Source organism: Lygodium microphyllum, chromosome 18 (genome assembly GCF_053477565.2).
Source record: "Lygodium microphyllum isolate KBCC chromosome 18, Lygodium_microphyllum_v1.1.10, whole genome shotgun sequence".
Classification (NCBI taxonomy): Eukaryota; Viridiplantae; Streptophyta; class Polypodiopsida; order Schizaeales; family Lygodiaceae; genus Lygodium; species Lygodium microphyllum.
Genome location: NC_141152.1, coordinates 117,335,363 through 117,357,075, shown reverse-complemented (window position 1 = coordinate 117,357,075; position 21,713 = coordinate 117,335,363). Strand labels below are relative to the sequence as shown.

General features: G+C 42.2%; 1 protein-coding gene across 6 annotated transcripts in view; it reads right to left on the bottom strand.

Moving 5' to 3' along the window:
* The window catches only part of LOC148021291 (hydrolase family protein / HAD-superfamily protein), a 163,880-nt gene that overhangs the window by 77,308 nt on the left and 64,859 nt on the right, over positions 1-21,713 (bottom strand). For 5 of the 6 annotated variants that reach the window (XM_087699148.1, XM_087699151.1, XM_087699150.1 and 2 more), the window contains 2 exons: positions 1,362-1,433; positions 1,069-1,243 (listed from right to left, as the gene is read on the bottom strand). In XM_087699148.1, coding sequence (XP_087555274.1) covers positions 1,069-1,243; positions 1,362-1,433 — 247 coding nt within the window. The remainder of the gene's footprint in view (positions 1-1,068; positions 1,244-1,361; positions 1,434-21,713) is intronic. The other variant, XM_087699152.1, reaches the window with a different exon arrangement.

Here is a 21,713-nt window from a genome sequence, read left to right as displayed (position 1 = left end):
TCCGAGCTATGAGAAGTGAGAAAATTTGTGTAAAACACATTATATGTCGATGACGGAAGATGTGAGAGAAGTGTCACACCTAGGTCCTCCAAATAAATGTTCATACCAAGGGATGAAAGCTCATCCCAAATCTCTTCCATCTTGTGGATGTGATCCCTCATCGCAGAGGAATGTGCAACAAGAAGTTGCAATAGCTTCAACTCAAGAGATAATCAATGCCGAAATGCTTGGATCCAAAAGAGATGCCAATCTCCTACAAACCTCTACATCAGTGTAGATACGTCTAACATGCGTAAGCACAAAAAAGAGCGAGCTCTGGCATTCAAGCAATCCCATAAAGCTGCCAAATCTGCAATTACATCATCATGAGGATCCAAGATAGGTCGTGGTGTAGAGACGGTAACAAAATCCCACAAGTCACAATCGTCAAGGAGACACTCCATGCGGCACAACCATAGAGGGTAGTTCATCCCATCCAACTCGTCAAATGTGGAGAGAGAGTAGGACACGCACATGCTCAAGAGATGCCATCAATGCCAATCAGAGACTAGAAGCCCAAGAAGAATATAATGGGAAAGAGAGTGTGATCCAAGTTGGAGCAATGGGCTGCAGATCCTTCACTACTTTCATTGGAGATGTCTCTCCTACTACCTCTCCTCATTTTCATCTTGTTTATTCTCTTTGTCACTCACACTCCACTTGCAAGGCTATCTCCATCCTCCACCAGGCACCCTCATCCTAGTAGTCCTCTCCCATACTTGTGTTTAGGCATAAAATATGTTCATATAGACATTAACGGGTGTCTACACATAAAAATATGGCCATAGCTATGAGATACTGATGGCTGTCTTTGTACAGAAGTATGTTAAGATTCCAGGTATCATTCTTAACACACATGCACAATTACTGTTACAAGCACACAAAAATGCAACAAAGAAACAACCATAAGTGACCAGTTGGAAGACATGTTCAATTTCTTTGAAGAATGAAGCTAGATGTCCTTGTGAGATACCATATTTAATATTATTGACTACTCATAACAGAACAAGGCAAGATGATGAGGCAAACCTGGATATCCCTTCCCCAGTCTACTGGATCACTAACAATAAAAACTGCATCGATATGATCTACTTTTTCCAGCTTCTTGGGCTCTTCTCCTTGATCGCAAGTCCATTGCTTGTAGTTGGCTAAAGGATCAATACCTTTGAGCCCTGACACATAATTTTCCATAGAAATGACATTCCTGCATAAATCAGCTTAAAACTGTTGGTGGTTGAAGACCTAAGGACTAGATAGCTGCAGCTAGTGAGACTAGCTTAATCCAACAATAATACAAGCTTCTGACTAATGCAAACAATTACCGATATCCATAATCAACCATTACAGTTGCAGGTTCTCCCTTTCCAGTTGCTAAAACATTCAGATTCCGGAAACTGGAGATAAGAGATTGAGCTCAGGCATAGATGCACTCCCCCAACATTGAAACTTGCACACACATTAACAACTAGCTGAAACAACCAACAGAGGAAAATGAAAGGTAATGCTTGTAGAGAAATTTATTTTCCTTTTCTTTTAGCCACCCAGGTGCAAGTCAAAACAAAGCAATCGATTACTCCAATATTGCAAGTCTGCTACTACTAATTCAACATAAGTCAATGCCAATCATTCCAAGTGTTCCAAGATTGCAAGTCTACACTACTAGTTCTGATGTCAGTCATTGCCAACCTCTTGGAAGCAGAGTGAAGATCGGGCAAGCTTGATTCTTTATACAGACTTATAAGCATTAGTTGAAAACCCCACACAGCTCCACAATGATGAACCCTATCAAGCAACCCAACATTTGCCAAACCTCATGCTTTGGAGATTCATGTCTCCCAAGTTACACTATCTGACTCTGACTACAGCTGTAATCCCCAAGGCTTCTCAGCATTGGAATGCTTTTCTAACTTTGCTCCTGAAGACCCACTCTGAGTACATGGGGATTTCTACTCTGTCCTTGTACCAAAAGGATGACAACTTATCACAAAAGCTATGGAACCGTCATCTTGAAAGATACCCTGCAGTCTCTACACCTAACTCAGTCCAAGCGTTATTCCATACTCTCAGTTGGTTGACCCTCAACCTCTGAAAGAAAGAATAGCACACATCTAAAGGAAGAACCCAACCTTGAGGGATCTACCCCCTCTTTATGTCATCAAGTGAAACACATGCAGCTTGACTAAGAGAAGGGCCAAGTCCAAAGATCCTGAAACTCTTCACGGTAAATCCTAACCCTCTTGGAAAAAGATGTCCTCTCCATCATAAACTGATTTGAGTTCAATGATGGATAATCATTTCTCAAAGGCAATGCCAAACTATTTATGCTTAGGTATAGCTCTGCAAAAGTATACTGTTAGAATAAAATTAACCTATTCTATTTCTGTGTCTTGCTTACTCTTTGAGAACAAAACAGAGTCACATAGAAACATATCAGTTCCCTTGAGGGGGCCACATCCAGTCCTACATGAGTTGTTCCAAAGAAAATAACATTGTGTTAATAATATCCCCTCAGAACAAACTATCTTGAGGCAAAGTAAAAGATTAGCCCTGCAAAGGACTTCATGAATTAAAAAGGGCCCATCAAGCTACAAAAGAAAAGGAGCAGAGCACAACAAGAATTTCTCAATATGGGTAGAGATAACAATGGGCAAAAGTATGCTCCTATGTTGGCAGCTCTTAAGGGTGACTTTGTACCACCATGCAATCTCTCTACTTTTTAACAGAAAAGGGGCTGGCTTCCAAAATCGCAGAAATTCCTGGTCTCTCCCTCTACATCACCTTGGACCTTGCATTGGTAGCCTCTCTATGAATGAATGATATCAAGCAAAAGTTTCTGCCAGAGTCTTATGTTGTTCAATCACATGTCCACACCTAGCGTAATCACATGTCCACACCTAGCACAATCACATGTCTACATCTAGCCTCTACATATCACATGTGCCACACTACTATGCTGCTATCCATCTCCCAAATCTTTGCCTCATCTACCACTCAGTCCCAAACAGCGAAGGATCTCTGAGAAACCCTGATGTCATTGCTGCATCTGTACCTGAGGGCTGGCCTAGAAGTGAATGGCCAAGCAACTATTCAATATACTCCAAGTCACTATCGTTTAGTCTTCTGCAGGCTGTCATCCATAAAACCAAAGTTCACTGCCAGGGCCTGAAACTATCTCGAGACTCTTTGAAAATCTTCAAAGAAAGTCTGAAGAGAGTTCATGTCACCTCCACTGCTAAGCAACAGGTGTGCCTTTGCAAGAGGACCTAGGAAGTAGTATGGACATGCTTCATTAAAGAGTTCGCATAAACACACATATACTACCCTTTATGATACACAAAGGGTAGCTGTTTTCTGGTCTGATCTACAATTATTGATACTGCAGTGAAATGGAGTGAAGAGAGAGAGAGAGAAGATGTGTGTAAGCTAGCAATTCACCTCCCAGCCGTGGCACAACCTTCTTAACACATTAATCCTTAGTGTGTACTTGTTTGCCACCTCACCCACTTCCTTTGCTCAAGCCCCTGGTCACGTGCACTGATTGGCATTGGGACCCCATACTTTAGTTAGCCATAACCCCTTGTCACATGTATTACTTATGTGTGCAATTAGTCATACCCCCTTGAACCCCATACATGTATATTATATAATACACACACGGTCAGAGCTGCTAAAGGTGTTTAACCCACAAATGCCACAATTGATTATCACTATACTTCATTTCCTTAAGAACTTTATGCATCCTTGAAAACAGAATTCAGAAGGTTTACCTGCAAATTGGGAAACCTTTTCTAAATGGTGCTTACATGTTCCCATGTTGAACTTTCTTCTGAACATGCCTTCCAAAAATTGATCAAGTATTCCAGGTAAATTCCTTTCAGGCTTATGTGAAAGCGATCGTTTATCAAAGAGCTCAACTATCTCATCCCCTGAAACAAGTTTGTCAGCTTCATCCAACTTTTTCTTTACCTTCCTTACATGAAAAACGAAATGTATCTTACTCATGGTAGAAATTTGGTGGTTGTAAGCCATTTGTAGGGTACATACGCACGGTGTGGGTGGGTTCCTCAAAGGAGGAAGAAGGCCCAAAGAAGGTGGAGAGAAGTATGAAGGAAAGTCTGAGGTAAGTTCTAGAGAGAGAAGTTTGGAGGAAAAGTTTGAGATCCTAGGTCCAAAGAGAGTCTGAGTCTAAGTTCTAGAGAGACAGAGGGAGGTCTGAGTTCCAAAGAGAAGCCCAAGGTCTGAGGTCCAAGGTCCAAGAGAAGTTCAAGCTCTAAGGTCCAAAGAGAAGCCAACAGAAGAGAGAACAAAGAAAGAGAAAGATTGAACAATATGTTGACTTCTACAAAAGGTCAATGTGGCTTATGAGATGCAATCCAGGATACATCCATATCTAATGTCGTCTTGTCAGTAAATTCAAGATAGCAGTCAAAGTATTAGTAAATAAGTGGCCTATGAAACAATGCTGAAAATAAATGTACAATGAGACAATGCTAGAGTAACAATCATGCCTAGTGTCCTCCCATCCATAGAATGAAAAAGACGTCCTAAATTGACACTAGAGACTATAAGTTGTAGCCGATCTCAAGATCTATGCATGATGTCAACTAGCATGCACTCCCTAGCCATAGTATGGGAGAGTTTCAGAAACAGGGGAAACGGAAACGAGAAAAACCAGAGTTCCGGAGTTTTGGAAACAAGGAAATGATGTTTCGGATTGTACATTAAAATAAATACAATATTATGTGGGTATGTAAATATAGCAATGCCTACGACAACATGAACCCAAATTTCATACAAAACTTTGAGTCTTCATGTCATATGATTGAAATCATGATTCATTACACATGTAACGACTCATGAGTGAAGATTCAGGAGTCAAGACTCAATGGTTGAAACTTAAGACAGCTTAACACAATTAAGACTCAAATTTCAAAACTTAAGGCAACAAAATGAATTATAATTTATGACTCATGAATCATCTATGATCTAAAGAGTAGTGAAGACTGACATCAAGAACAATAGAACAAGAATCAAGATGCATAATAAGTAAAATAAAGATACAATGATACATGTAACAATATCATGTGAATAATCTATCAAAACTCCAAAGTCCAGTGAGCATTGAGCACTATATACTAGTCTCTAGACTCTAGTAACTACTGAGTAATAAGTATGAACATCAATTAACATTTAGTAACTGTAGTCTCCAATGCTAAACTCACTCCTATATATCACAAGTCGTGACTCATCCAGACTCTGAGAATCTATGCACCATCTCTTCATCTGATTCCAAGGACCCTGATCGAGAAGTTGATGAAGCAGCCTCAATCTCAGTTTCAAACTCTGGCTCTAGTGGCTCTAACCCTCCTCTGTGCATAAGTCTCATCCAGCACTGGTGCCGATAGCTCCTCGTAGAACATGAAATAAATATCTCGCTACTCCTGTGGTATCTCCGGGATGTCATGCACCTTCTCTATATCAATCTTGTCAACATTCATCTGTAAAGATGAATGAGACAAATATCACATGAGAGAAGATTCAACATATTCGAGGTTTATACATATCACAATTTACAATTCAACTTCCAAGCAATGTCAAGTATCAAGGTTAAAAAGTTAATTATACATAATACTAATCATTACCAATTTACTTGTGAAGGCTTAGGGAACAGAGTAGTTATCTCAAGGAGCTGGAGATTGCAATGGCAAAACACTAAACGCTCCGGTTGGGCATTTGTGAGCTTGTTTCTCTTTTTGGTATGGAAGAGGGTCCATGTGTTTCAGTTTTTCTCAATAGGTCCTGAACTAGAATCTTGCAAAAGGACACAAATAGCAATGCGTTTCTATTCAAATTTAAGAGATTGAGGTTAAGTAATTGGCAATTGCTAATAGACAAGCCGCAAAATCAACATTTAAGTGGCCAATAGATTATAGAACCTGTTACCTAGGTTGCATAATACATTAGATTATCAAGATTCAAAATATAAAAGTCACTAGTAACATACCAAAGTAGGAGCACAATTGCTATATTTCTCCCACCAAGAGACAAAGGCTGAAGCTGTGTCTCTCGAAGCCTAGTTGTGGGTTGGTCAAAATGAAAAGAATGATTGTGAAATGCTAGCAAATCATCCTTTACTCTCCTCATCATATCTATATCATCCCTTGTGAGGTGCCTCATGTACTCCATAAAGCCCTCCTCTAACTCCTCGCTAGTATACTGCTCCTCGTTGCACCAAAAGGGATGCAAGATATATAGGACAACATGAATTGGTTTATGGAACCAATCCCATCGTAGATAAAATAAGTTAAAAACTTAGAAGTTAAAATAATGATCAATCATCAAGAAGTCGTTAAGACTTAATAATTACATGTATAAAAGTTAAACAAGCTGTTGGGAAGCAAGGCCTCTCCAATTTTATCCATATACTCATATAGAAGGCCCAAAGTACTCGCCTCCATATTATTGATGCGTAATATAGTGTAAATAGGAGTGTGACTTTTCACCAATGGCTCCGCCGTCTCAACCCACCAACTCTCATTTAAAATATTGCGCCTAAAAGCAACAGCCTTTACAAACTCTCTTTCACTCCATGTGGGTCATTCTTGGCATGCAATGATTTGTATCAAATTTTTTTTAGACTCATATTAACCTCTCCAATACAATAAATATATAAGCAAATCTAGTGGCAAATGACTTCAATAGCTTAAGTGTGCTATTGGCTTGAAACATGCTTGTGGCAAATAGTCTCTTCTTCACAAATCTTACCATACTTGTTGTCGTCTGCAAAATGTCATCCACCCAAGATATTTGCCTAACATCTTCAATAAGCAAGTCAAGGCAATGGGATCCACATGGAGTCCATACTATACTAGGAAACTCCTCCTCAAGCATACGTCCCATAGACACAAAATTGCTTTCATTATCTGTCACCACCTGCACCACATTTTGGACTCCTACATCCATGATTACTTGTCGCATGTGCTCCCAAATTAAAGCTCCTGTGATGGTAAGAATCCATGGCATAATATTGTGCATTCATATTTCGTCTATGTCTCCTTTAAGAGCCCCAATTGAGCCTCTATGGATGCTTCCTTCTTTCGAAGCTCTCGTGTGCGTGATGCATCGACAAATAGGCCTTTCCACTTACACCCTATGCGGCTCACTGTCCTAATTGTCTTCTTCCATTGATGTATAGTGGCCACATTGAAAGGGATAGCACATTGAATAAATAAGCGTGTGAGTTTCCTAGTTGCCTCCACAATTGCCTACCTCTAAAGTCTTGCATGGACACTAGCACCATGCAAGGAGCCCTTTTTCCCACCACCACTAGAAGATGGCAACAAGGTCCTTTTTGCACTTGGATCCAATCGGATATGGATGCACTTCTTTTTTATGGGTCACCGGCACCTCCAATTTGGCTAGCGCCACTAGACCCACTAGCCTCTCCTTGCCCCACTTGTGCTTCATTAGCCCGATGTGATATGGGATGAGAGGATTCATCCTCTTCTAGCTCAATATCCATATGCTTTCAGCGCCAAAGATGGAGACTTACCATTACTTCTACCAGCACATTTGCACAAGGCCCGATGTCTTTGTTATGAACACATGCCAAGTGGTCTTTTACACGCGTTACACTCCACGATTTCTCCAATTGACAATAGTTACACCGCCACTTCTTTGGTCTGCCGGAGCCCTCATATCCCTTGATTGGAGTGATGTGCCTCCAACATGGATCCGACGCCATGATTAGGTAATGGGAAGAAGAGGAAGAGGAAGAGAAAAAGTAATAATAATAATAATAATAATAAAGAATGAAGATGATGATAAAGAAGAAGAAGAAGAGGACGAGGACGAGGAAACTCGAGAGCTAGAGTGCAACTTGTAGGAGAGTCAAGACGATCGCGCCGAGCGAAGAATGCCAAGCACATTTTCTCCTGGGATAACCCGCGGGCCGCTGCTTATTTCGGAACACAAGGCGCCAAAACGTCAGTTTGTCATTTCTGTTTCCGTGCGAAACGTCCAGTCCATTTCAGCAGCCCCGAAACACCATTTCAGGGTACTATGTCCCTAGCCACACAACTGATGTGCCTAGTGCTGAGTTTGCCATGTCTCATAATGATAGCTTTGATCCCACTATAGTATAGCCTCCTTGGTTGTGGTCCTGGTAAACAAAGAAGTCATGCTCAGTAAAGTGAAATGGCTCTATAAAGTGTGACTCTGCAGCATGGAATGGAATGTGCCTGGCGGGGTGCATCTATCTGTACTAGGCTTATAGTGTCTATAGTATATCTGATATATGAAAAAGTCTATTAGAGCTCTCTGTATGGATCCCTCTAGGTGAGCTGGCCTCCTATCTCACAATGGTGCTATGCAAGGCTTCTAGAGCTCCAAGAGGAAGAGACCTAGGTATCTCTAGTTCCCGTACTCTACAACATGCCAAAGAGGTCCAAAGCATGGTTTTTTTCATAGTCCGCAAGGGACGCAAAGAACACATGCCCAGAATGCAGGGATCCCATCCCAAAACGAGGGACCCGTCTCCAATGTGTCCCAAAAAGGGTGACTTTCCATACAGTGATCCATCACAAGGGGACGTGTCCGAGACGGGGGGACAAGGGGAGACGTGTGGGACAGAATGCAAGGGATGCCACATGTCATAGGGTTTGTACTATTCACACTATTTCTTATAGACTTCAATCTACTAGTTTTATTCTTTCTCAGCTTGTACTATTTCTTGTAGTCTTTAGTCCAAAGACTCATTATTTAGTGGTTACTATTAGACTTTAGTCTTTATGTCATGTGGCATTTATTATTCCTCAATTTATTAACTTTTACTATATTTCTAAGTTTGTACCATTTCTTGTTCATTCAATGTTTAGTATTGGACTTAAGTCTTTAAGTCATAAAACATTTCTCGATCACCATTTGGCATTGACAATTATTGCTTTGTTGTTCAAACAACATGGGTGAAAGCAGGCATGTCTATTTCACTCCTATGGTATTTTCAATCCTCTCCGATAACCCCCAAGGTGCTCATACACAGCCTATCTTTGTCTCATTTTGTGCATCAATATCCCATTCTATACCTCTCATAATTCCACTCATTGAGTTCATGCTCCAATATAGAACCATGTATCTTGGTCAATGTATGGCTGATCATGATGGTCCTATAATTGCTAGAGGTTGAAGGATCACCACTTAAAAGAGTGAAATCATAGTATTATCTGAGAAACAGCTCATAGGGAACCCCTCACACATTGATGTACTGAATATGTGAGCTAGTAATAGTGTCGGTATATCATCAACACATGAGAAATGTTCTACCACTGGGCCAACCTGCTCCTATGCCCTCCCATTCTATAATCTATAAATTTCATTTCTAACCATTTTCCAGGTGAAGAAAGACCATTGTGGCCTATAGCCTTGTGGGGGCTCCATGGGTGAATGTCTTTGCACATCATCTAGCTATCTCCCATAATCAAGCAAAGCATCTAGTAATATAACCTATATTTGGAAATGTCCCATGAAACTGTAAAGATATGCTAGGGTTTGTATTGAGGAAATACAGAAAGCGCGACCATGACTAAAACACAAAGACAATGACGTGCAAAACTCAAACCCTAAATGCAAAACTCAAAACTGAAACACAGAAACAAACACACAAACAGAGAAAGACAAAGAAAAAGAACGTTGAAGTGAATGAATGCCGTAAATGAATTTAAGAGTGTATAGAATGCTCACGAACAAAGCTAAAGAGTGTCACAGTGTGACATCTACCAAAGATCGATCCCGAGTGTTGTAATCACCAATCGAAGATGTCAGAGAGTGAAAACTTGCAAGATGCTGATCATCAAGGTAGTAGGAGACCCAAGCAACAGCAAAGGAGGTGGAGGATGATGCAAGTGGCTACACCAACCGCAAAAACAAGGGCAAATGCAACCGCAGGTGGAGATCGGTCTGTCATCAAGTATGGAGCTATAAACACTGGTTGATTCACATATCGATGATGAGAAAACTGAAGATGATAGCTAGCAGCTAAAAACGCAGCAGTATGAGGCCTCCAGGCAGCAAGGCAGCAACAAGGATTGAGTTGCGCAGTACTAGAGAGAATGGTGATGACATGGCAACATTCACATGGGCTGGACAGTCACGAAGTGGAAGGCTGATGCAGAAATCTGCACATAGGAGTGAGAAGCCTACACACAAGGATTGGGCTAAATGGTGGGTAATAGGATTGGGCTAAATGGTGGGCAGCCTATCTATTTATAGATGAAGAAGGATCCTCCCAAATTAGGGTTTTGCATGAAGAACAAATAAACTCTCCACAACCGCACCCCATTTAATGAAACTTTTTGTTACTATTTTGGGGTTGTTTTAAAAACCTAATCAATGGGTAATGAATTTTTAGCTCAACAACCCCTCCCACGACCAAAATTCGAACCAAGAAGAGACTGTAAAAAAAGCTCAAAGCTAATTTTACCCGAAGACATCCCACACCAAAGCGACCGAGGCATTGAACAAAGGGTGCACATCAATTGCCCAAAGGCCTACCAAGACTACAAAGGTAATGGCTATCCTACCAAGGGAGCCCAAGTGATCACCCAGAGAGAGATAGGCATCGGACAAAGGGTGATGGTCGGCCGCCCAATGGCCTTCAAAGACCTACAAAGACGGATGAAACCACATTGAAACTTTTTTCTTTTTTCGAAGAATAGATAAGGATTGCGACCTATCAAGTAACTATGCCCCATGGGGAGAAGGAAAAGAAATGGTTAGATCCAACACATCACAAAACAAACAAGCAAGCCCAACTGCTCAAGAATGGTGGTGACACCGAAAATCGTGATGAAGGATAGTGAGGTGATAGTAAGGTAGTGAAGAACCGCCAATGGAGACAACTCAAGATCCACCCAAGTGTGCCCTACACAATGAGATGCAAGGTAGTATGCTACATAATGAGAAGACGCGTGCAACAAATTCCACTTGGACAGTGTCCCTTGTGGGAAAATTGTTCACTTGTCCAAGTGCCCTTTTCCAAAATGAAAATGATCATGCAATGCAAAGGGGAGGTACAATAAGGAAGGGAGGTCAATGTTAAAAACAAATGCCGAATCATGTAGAATACTAAGAAAGGGTAGGAACCCCCTATCAACCCTAAATGTCGAGGCCGAAGAAGAAAGAGGAGCCCAATGTCAATCTTCGTATAGTGCCGAGAACCATGATGATGAATGAAGATGAGGATGAAGCACCCCGATTGGAAGAGTAAGATAGAAGGCACTACTATGATAACATCAAGAGAGATGCTGCAAGATCCACTTGGGAGGAGAATATAGTCCCAGAAATGTTTCGTCCTACTTCGTGTTTCAAGGTTTTGCATTTTGTTTCACTAGCTACCTTGAGGTTTTCAAGTTTCAAAAAATATTTTTTATAGTAATTAGAACTATTATATATTAGTAATATTAGAGGAATAAAAATAGATTCATATATAGTATTATTAGAGGAAGAAAACATATCCATAAAATGAAAATGTTCATTCCACCTAGATCCGAGAGTCTAAAGTCTAAAGTCTAAAACCAAACATCCATTTCACCTACTGATTTAAAAATTAGCATTCATGACTCATGACTCACAAATCAATATGTATAGAAGAGGAATTTTTGTTTGAGGTGAGAGGCCCAAGATAGAGGGGAAGGTGCAACAATCTGTGGAAGAGGTGGAGGATAAAGCGGAGGAAGAGATGAGGTGGAGATGGAGATGGAGATGGAGATGGAGATGGAGATGGAGATGGATGAGAATGAAGTTGAGTAGGAAGAGATGGAGGAGAAGGAGGAAACGCACGAGGAGGAGGACATAGAAAAAGTGTGGGTTGTAATAGAAAAACAGCCCGCATATTCTTTTCATAAGCTTGTTTCGCAAAACAAAACAATGTATTAAAAGATGGAGGAGGTAATTGGGCATACAAGGAGGGTGGAAAAAATGCTAATTGTAAAAGAAAAACAACCCCTGTGTTCATTTTAATAAACCGAAAAATAAATAAAAATTTTCATTTCACAATTTTTTTTTCTATTTCATGACCTTTCGCAAATTGAAACGAAGCGTTTTATGTGTTTCGAAGTCTCACATTTTGCCAAGAGGAAACGCGTATTTTGGTTACTATGGAGGGAAGCCTCCATGCTGGTAGAAGAGCAAATCTCCTAGGATGAGCAAGCCATGAAAGTCACAATGCACACCCCATGTCTCCAACCCAAGAAGGACCATTGCAAACCTACATGTAAGCCCTACCCTGACATACAAAATCTTGCAAAGAGAGATCAGAATCTATACAACTAAGATCAATAATGAGATGCTCCAAACGAAAACAAAACATAAAAGTAAAGGTAAATGAAATATGTGCAATGTGTGTGTGTGTGTGTGCGCGCGCGCGCGCAACAAAAGACTAAAGAAGGAAAAAGTAAGGATGTAGTCACCATTGTGTGCTTCCATCAATAGGTCTTTGCCAAGGAAAAACTAAGGATGTGTGTGTATGAGTAAATGCAGCAGAAGACTAAGGATATTTGTATATGAGTAAATGCAACAGAAGACTAAAGAAGGAAAAACTAAGGATGTGGCTACCATCGCATGCTTCCATCAACAGGCCTCTCCCAAGGAAATACATGACGAGATGGAAAAGTGGTCCAAGATGGAGGTACAAAGGAAGACCTAGGAATGGATGCAGAGAGTGCAATATATAAGGAGCTAGCAATCCAATCAGCTACTCCTTCAGGAGTACTGAAAGATATAATTGTTGAGGTTGTCTACGTGCCACATGTCAATGGCCACTAGGGCAAAAGGAGCAGATGAAGCAGCAACTGGAGGCAGAGCCCAACTACACTATCTAGTAGGAGTGGAGGCAATTGCAACAGTTCGCTAAGGTTTCTTAGGAAGAAGACCCTGGCCTTGGTACGACACTCCTCATCTACATGGCCTAGTCTCTGGCAATGTGTGCAAAACCTATTTTTCTTAGGGAGTTGTTGCCAGATGGGTTTTGTCTCTTTGTTTCTATCTAAGGAAGAGCCATCACCGTTGCTTTGGCTTGCCTTCACATCTTGTGAATTCTTGCCACCGTTGGTTTTCCCTTGCAAAGAAGAGGCAATCTGACCCATCTCTAAATAAGAACATGGAGGACTTCTTGTAGACTTGATCATCTAGCCTTGCGCAATGCAACAACTGACACTAGAACTCATAGAAGGTCGGAAATCCGGCATCAATATAAAATACTGAATGAAATGGAAGTATTTTTCAAGAAACTTATTCAAAACAAATGTAACCTAGTCGTCATCTGACTTCGGTGGGCTAGTGGTGGAAAACTTAGCTAATAACCGCCGATATTCAACCAACTTTTAGATTGTCCCTTTCTTAATGGAAAATTCTTGAAGCTCAAAGTCAAATATCTCAAGTGTGATCCCACACCGCATAGGAGTCGATGAGATCACTCCAACGCTTTGATACGAGGGAAAAATATTGTGACTGAAACTGGAACTGAGAAAGCAACCCCTACATAAGCTCAACATTAGTTGTGGCATTGCACGCTCTCCATTGATGAATGTAAGGTGAGCCCAACATAGACTCCAGACCAACTACTAGGTCCCAAAGTGCCTAAGATTCAAACACTTGTTGCATGAAGTTTAACCAAGTGGTAAAATTTGACCCATTAAAACGAGTCTTATTTGTGAAGGTATTCTTAGTTGTTGCAACAGGAGTGGTAGTGCTAGGAGATGGGTAAGGTGTGTAATGAGAGTAGGATGGATAGGGTGGGAGAGTGAAGTACACTTCCGAATAAACCCCGGAGTGCCTACCATGCATGCGAGAAGTGTGCACAAATGCTTATACAATGTACACAAATGCTAGATGGCTTACCTCTCTTAGAGAGACCTCCTAAGCATATATGTGAGGGATGCATTTTGGGGAAAATACATCGATCCTCATTTCCTCGTGATGTTGCTTTTAAGGTAACTGCCAGATTACAGATTGTGCATTTAGGATGTATGTGGACCTATGCAAACAAAGTCATTGGGTGGTTGTTATTATTTTGTCACCTTCATTGATGACTTTACTCGTTTTTGTTGGATCTACTCATTGGTGAAAAAATCAGATGTGTATGATGCATTTTTGGCTTTTGTTGCACTTGCTGAAAATCAATCTAGTTGCAGGATTAAGACTCTCCATTCGGACCAAGGGGGGGAATATACGTCTTCCATGCTGAATAATCTTTTGAAGCAAAAAGGCATTGTCCATCAATGTACTACTGCATATCCTCCACAACAGAATAAGGTTGCAAAGAGAAAGAATCGGTCACTCATGGAGATGGTCAAATCTATGCAGAAAGCAAAGAGTTTGTCACACGGTTTTTGGATGGAAGCAGTTATGTGTGCTTGCCATGTTTTGAACAAGTGCCCTACCAAGGAATTAAAGAATGTTATGCCTTTTGAGGCTTGGAACAGCCCGAAGCCTTTAGTTGGCCATTTTCATACTTTTGGGTGTCTTGTGTATGCTCATATTCCCAAGGTACTAAGAAAGAAGTGGGACAACAAGGCTATTAAATGCATTTTTGTAGGGTACAACAGTGAGCAAAGGATATAGATTGTATGATCCTGTTTCCAAGAAAGTATTTGTCAATAGGGATGTGATTTTTGTGAAAACTTAGAATTATCCCTTATTAGTTTTGATACCTATCAGGCTGCCAATGACGTCTTTGAAGGGCTGTTGTTTATTTCTTTTGGTGATACAACTGGAGCTTCAACAAATGAACATAATGTTCATCCAACTACTCCATTGAGCAATGCAAAAATTCAACCTATGGCTAATCTGAATATTCAGCAAGATACTGGATTTGACATTCAACAGGAGCTTGTACACAATCAAGAAGCTAGGCAGATGCCTAGATGGTACTTGCAGACTATGAAAGATAGTCAATTGGATGCTCCTATTGCTGATCGTACTAGAAAACAAGCTCACCTACATGATCATGTTAATACAATGGAGTTTGATATGGCAACACATACACTTAATGATCAGGAGGTGCACACTGCAGTGGAAATTGTTTCTTTCTTGGCTCGTCTTGCATCTCTTGGCTTAGCAAGAAACAATCTACTATTGCCACATCATCTTGTGAAGCTAAATACAAGGCAGCTTTCACTACCGCAGCTGAGACCTTTGTTGGCTGATCTTGATGTATCTATCACAGAGTCTACTTTTTTGTTTACTGACAGTCAAAGTGCCATTGCAATGGTACAAAACCCAGTGTTTTCTGCACACATGAAACACATAGAGATACACTATCACTTTGTCTCTTCAATTCTTGACTCATGTTCTTTTCATGCTTAAATTTGATGTATTGTATATGTTATGAGCATCTTATGTTATGAATTTTAAGCATAGAAGAAGTTTACTCGATCATCATTTAGATTGAAAATATGTTGAATTATAGATATGCCTTACTTGGAAACCCTAAAAGTTTCTATTTGGAAAACTCTTAAGGAAATGTCTTTTTCAAGAAAACCAGTTTTGTGATGTGCTAAGACTCACAAGCTTTCTTCCTAGCAAATCCATGCTCAATTTGGAGTTCTGTATCAAAAGTTATATCAGTTCAGGTAAACTAGACTAGAAACATGAAAATAAATAGCACAACTACTTTTCGTACAAACTTCTACGACATAGGTTTCGTCACCAGGCTACATGCAGGAGATATCAATCTTGTCTACTATCCTACCACCAGTAATGTGGCCGACATCTTCACCAAAGCTCTTCCTTGTGATAAATTTGAAGCATTCCGCAATGCTTTAAATTTAATCTCCTTTGGTGAATAATCCTTGTATTTTGATCATTCTTCACTCTAGGGGGTTTTGTTGGGTTTGACCCACACCTACGCTTGCAGAGGAGTGTCGGTGATCCTCGGTACGACACTAGGGCACTTTTTACTCTCCTTATGTAGTTTTTCCCCTAGTTTTATTCTCCTTTATTTTATGTGTTTATGTTACACAGTTCGGACACTTGTCATGTTTTACACCTTTTAAGTGTGAATACACATTAATAGCCCTAAGGTTTAAGGGTTGTACTTTGTACTTACATATTACACTCTTTGATTATCGTATTGGGAGTCGTGTCTTCACTCTCACACTCTCTTCACTCTCAACTATGTACTCTCAGTTGAGCTTCGATCTATCCTCTCTCTCTCTCTCTCTGGGTGGAAGGAGCAAGAGCAAGCGAGCGAGAAAGAGAGAGAGAGAGAGAGAGAGAGAGAGAGAGAGTTTCTTTGATGGGTTCGATGTATAAAATCTTTTCCAAAGTACTGGCGAATCGGCTCCACAAGCACCTTCCAACTATTGTGCATCCTCTTCAATATGGTTTCATTAAGGGCCGCAACATTCTGCATAATATCTTAAATGTACAAATGGCTATTGACTATGCAAGCACTCTAGTCAGAAAGTGGTATTGATTCAATTGGATTTGGAAAAGGCTTTTGACTATTTAGACTGGTCCTTCATTGCAGAACTTATGTTTGCTATGGGTTTTGGTACTCGGATGTCCCGATTGATCTACACCATTAGTGCTGCAGTTTCTTCGCGCATTATGCTCAATGGTGGTGTTACAGAGCCATTTGTCCTTGCACGCTCAATGAGACAAGGTTGCCCTTTGAGTCCTGTCTTCTTTGCCTTGGCGACCCACCCGGTTCTTTCAATGTTATCTTCAATGGCAGCTTCTACTCAGTTGGCCGGATTGTCTCTTCCTCTGGGACAGCACTACATTAGCCAATCTTTGGCTGATGATAGCTTTATGATTTTGCATGCGGACAAGGACAACATTCGCAAGGCATTAGATGTTTGGACGCTCTTTGGTCATGCTTCTGGTCTTCGTATCAATGCCTTCAAATCCGCCATTCTCAGTTGCGCGGAGTCTGATTTATAGTCATTGGGCTGGCAGGGTCAGGTTGTTCCCCGTGGCTCCATTGTCAGGCATCTTGGGTATCCGTTGGGTGTTGATGTTCGGCCAAAGCAACTCCTGGAGTGGATTTCACAAAAACTGGCAGCTAAGTTTATGTATTGGAAGTTGCAAGCATGGCCCTTCCATGTCCATCTCAAAGTGGCTCAGACAATTATGCTGCCAATGCTCACATATTTCTTGCCATTGCTACCGTGGACTCCTACTACTTTGAAGGCTCTCACTCGCTCCATTCGTTTCATGTTATGGAAAAAGAATTCATTGCACGCAGGTATTTCGTGGATTTCGTGGTCACATGCATGTACCCTCAAACGCCTGGATGGTGGAGCTATTTTGGATGCCGAAACTCATATGCTCGCACTTCGTTGGTCTCTTTTTCGCGCCATGTGTGTGGACCATCACCCGTGGGCCATTATAGCCCGTTATTTTCTTGAGGAACGCGGGCTTCGGTATGGTAATACACAACTTCGGGGCTCTTGGCGGCATGTCCTTAATGCAAACTCTCGGTTTTCCAGTCCGTCCTCCTCTCTGTTACTGTATTTGGTCAAATCCTGGAAAGTAGTGCTCCAAAAGGCGCGTTGGCATCCAGCGGAGGACCACTTGCATACTAACTCCTTTCAACTGGAATTGTTGGCAGTCTTGAGATTACTTTCATGGGAAGACAAACATGAGCTCAGACCAAAATTTAACCGTATGGCCCGTTTGGGTGTGACTTCAGTTGCGGATGCCACCCTTGCCAGTCGTAATGTCTTCACATCATTTCGTACTGCCAGGAGACTTTTCGAAATCCCGCGTGGATACCGTGATTTATGGGGACAGCTCTTGTTAGTGCTTCAGAGCAAGCAACCCTTTCCTGCCCTTGCTGTGGATCGTCCTTGGCAGGACTGGGGACCTTGCTGGCCGGTTGAGTCTGGAAAAGGCCACTACTAATCAAGAATATCATCTTCTGATTAAGGATCATCAATGGCTAGGGGTTAAAGCTAATACTGTATGGGGATTGCGGAAATCTCAGTCATGGTGGAAGGCAACTGTGATGGAGGGCTGGTTGAATAAGACACCTTTCAAATGTAAGGTCTTTCTTTGGCGGGTGATAATTGGTGGTCTTCCTCTTGCCTCGGCCCTTTCCAAGCGTCGAATCTCGAACGGCAATTGTTTCTTCTGCACCACTACTGTGGAATCGCCCCGACATCGATTTATTTCTTGCCCGCTCGCCAAGAATATCTGGTCGCTCTTGTCACAGATTTGGCGCGCGGTGGTGGGGTTCTCACCAACCCCTTTTGATTGGGTTTTTGCGCGCCCAAAATACCCCACACCGCCACAGTTGTATATGAAGATCTTATTCCACTTTTTGAGATACTGGGGATGCTGGCACAATTGGACCACTCGGAATGCCTTTTTGATTCGGCCTCTAATGTACCGAGACACATTGCCTGGCTTAAAGGTCTCTTGCATTGGCAAATAGATCTCATTCGGCACTTGGACTTGCTCCGCCCTCACCCGTCTGAGCTGTGACCTCTGCGCCTGCTTCTCGCCCCCTTCGCCTTGTCAGTTAGGGTTTCGCTGCCGACGGATCCCTGCCTTGCGCCCCAGCCTGTCCCGCTCTGCCGTTGAGACCGCCAGGCCTTTGTTTCGCCCTTCTGCCCCTGCACGGTGACAGGTAAAGCTCCGCTTTCATTAGCTGTCCTTGCAGAGTACACCCCTGGACAGCGCCTCTGTATAGAAAAGAGGGAGAGAGCGAGAGCGGGCGAGAGAGAGGGTCAGTCCTCCTTCGTGATCAGATCGTGATATACGATGGCTGGTTTGGATCTGGATTTCATAGACCAAACGGTGGCAGCACTTGGCCCGGATTCTGATGCTGAGAAACCTGAGGATATGGTTTCGTGCACCGAAGAGATGCCCCCTGGTCCTGACATCCAGCCTGCGGGTAAACGTACCAAGCATACTTCGGAAGAGATAGGTGTTCATCAAGATCGTTCCTATGCTCAGGTTGCTTCGGATTCTGTGGACTCTCAGAATGTTGACTGGGAGCATTTGCTGGAATTTGCCAACACTTTGCTTGGCGATTATGTTCAACATAATCAGGAAGTCTTTTCTGACTCTGCACCTGACGATGTTCTGGAAGCCACCGTGGACCCAAAAACTGTCCTACGCTCCTTTTCGGTGTTTTATGATCGCGCTATGATACTCTTCTTCACTGGTCGAATCCCGTTGCTTTCCCGTATTCGCCAGTGGCTGCACAGTCTGCTACAAGGGGAATGTGTTGAAGAGATTTTTGTTGGGTCCCGAGGTTTTTTTGAGGTCCTATTGAAATCGGAGACGCACCGTGCTGCACTCCTGTCTAAACTGCCTTTGTTTTTTGATCGCCGGTTGGTTCATGTGGTTCCATGGCGCCCAATGGCAGATTTTCAGCATCTGCTGCAACGTGAATGCCCTGTGTGGGTAGAAGTGGAAAATTGTCCGGCTGTTTATTGGCCACTATTGAAGGATGCTATGGCCGCTGTGGGCACTGTTCTGGTCCCTCCCAGTCTCAGGGCTGTGAATCGCAACCGCTTGTGTATGTTATGGGACACTGCAAGAAAAAGGCCTGCTTGGTTACGCCTCAATTGCTCTGGCATGCATCCGTTACACTTTCGTTTGAAATGGGGCAATTTTGCAGGACATTGCTTTTCCTGTGGACAGTTGGGGCATTTTATGGCCGAATGCCCGGAACAGCAACACACTTCAGATGTTGGCCATGTTGCGCCGCCCATGGAAGATATGGTGTGTGATGCTCCGTCGCTGGATATTATCCACCAGCCCCAAGTTCTGACCAAAGGCAAACAACAGGTTTCGGGTCTGGATTCCCGTGCCACTGATTGGGTTGAAGTACGTGCAAAAAAAGGCAACAGGGTTGTTGTTGGCATGGAGAATACTGTGCCTACTACCTCACAAGATTCCATGCGTACATATATGCGCAGGAAGGAAATGTTGTCTTCCGAGCGCTCCTTGCCAATCGCAATGTGCTTATATCGTTTCGTACAGCTAGGAGGCTTTTCAGGATCCCTCGTGGATATAGACCTTTATGGGAACAGCTTTTGAGGGTGCTCCAGAGCAGACAACCCTTTCCTGCCCTTGCTTCAGATCATCCCTGGCAGGATTGGGACCTACAAGGCCGGCTGAATTTAAGCAAAGCTTCTGCTAACCAAGTGTATCATCTTCTGATTAAAGATCATCAATGGCTAGTTACTAAAGCGAATGCTTTATGGGGATTGCGTAAATCCCGGTCATGGTGGAGGGCAACTGTGATGGAGGGCTGGTTGAACAAGACACCCTTCAAATATAAAGTCTTTCTTTGGAGAGTGATGATTGGTGGTCTTCCGCTTGCTTCAGCTCTTTCCAAGCGACGAATCTCCAATGGCAACTGTTTCTTTTGCACCACTACTGTGGAATCCGCCCGCCACCGATTTATTTCTTGCCCCATCGCTAAGAAAGTCTGGTTATTTTTGTCGGCTGTTTGGCAAGGGGTGGTTGGTTTCACCCTGCGCCCCTTTGATTGGGTTTTTGGGCAGCCCAAATACCCCACTCCGGCACAGCCACATATGAAGCTCATGTATCATTTTCTTCGATATTGGGGCTGTTGGCATAACTGGACCATTCGGAATGCTTTTCTTTTTGACTCCGCCTATAATGTTCAGCGGCATATTGCGAGGCTTAAGGGCCTCTTGTATTGGCAGTTAGATCTTCTCCAGCATTCTGATTTGCTCTCTAGGGAGGACTTACGTCCCTGGCATATGGCAATTTCCTCTGCGTCTTTGCCATGACGTTGTAACTTGTAGTACTTGGAACCTCTTCACATGATAGCTTAGATTGTCGTCATGTATCTTGTAATCAAGTAATCTTGTATTTTTTTCGTAATTAATACAATTACCTTTTACGGAAAAAAAAAAGATTACACGCGATGGCTTAGAGCCATCGTGTATCTTGTAACCATGTAAACCTGTACCTTTTTTTCGTAATTAATACAATTACCTTTTACGAAAAAAAAGAGAGAGAGGAGACTCGAGGTATTGTTTCGCGGGCTGTCCCAGGGTCCATGAGGTGTGGAGAGACTCTTGATGATGGCCTTGGCACAGCTGTAGAGAAACTCCTGATGATGGCCTTCCTTGGCACACCATACAAGAGATGAGAGAGACTGTAGAGTAACTCTGAGCGAATAAGAAGCAAAGCTGCTTTTATGCAAGCCTGGGATTCTAGCACCTTCTTTCACTTAGAGCCACATAGGATCTGGCATTACAGCCCACCACAATCATTGTTTCAACCAATCATTGTGTTTATGCTGTCTAAATAGTCCCTTACAGGACCCTTTTTGTATTTGCTATTCTAGTTTATGGATTCCTTTGAGATGCTATTAACAGAATTCTCTTTTCTTGAGGAAAACTATACCAAAAACCAAGAGAACATTGTTCACTCCTCAGTTCTGTGCACACAGGAAGTTGCTTCGCCTCCATTGGGTGAAGCTGAAGTGAGAAAGTTCATTTTCATATTTGTCCTCCCTCATATGAGTTGGTCTTCCGTCAGGCCACAAAAGAACTGAGATTAGCACAAAAGAACTGAGTTGGTCTTCCGTCAAGGCTACAAAAGAACATAGTGCACTATTCCTGATATAAACAAGTTTTCCTCTCTGTTGTGGTGTCCATCACCATTGTGTTAAAGCATAAATC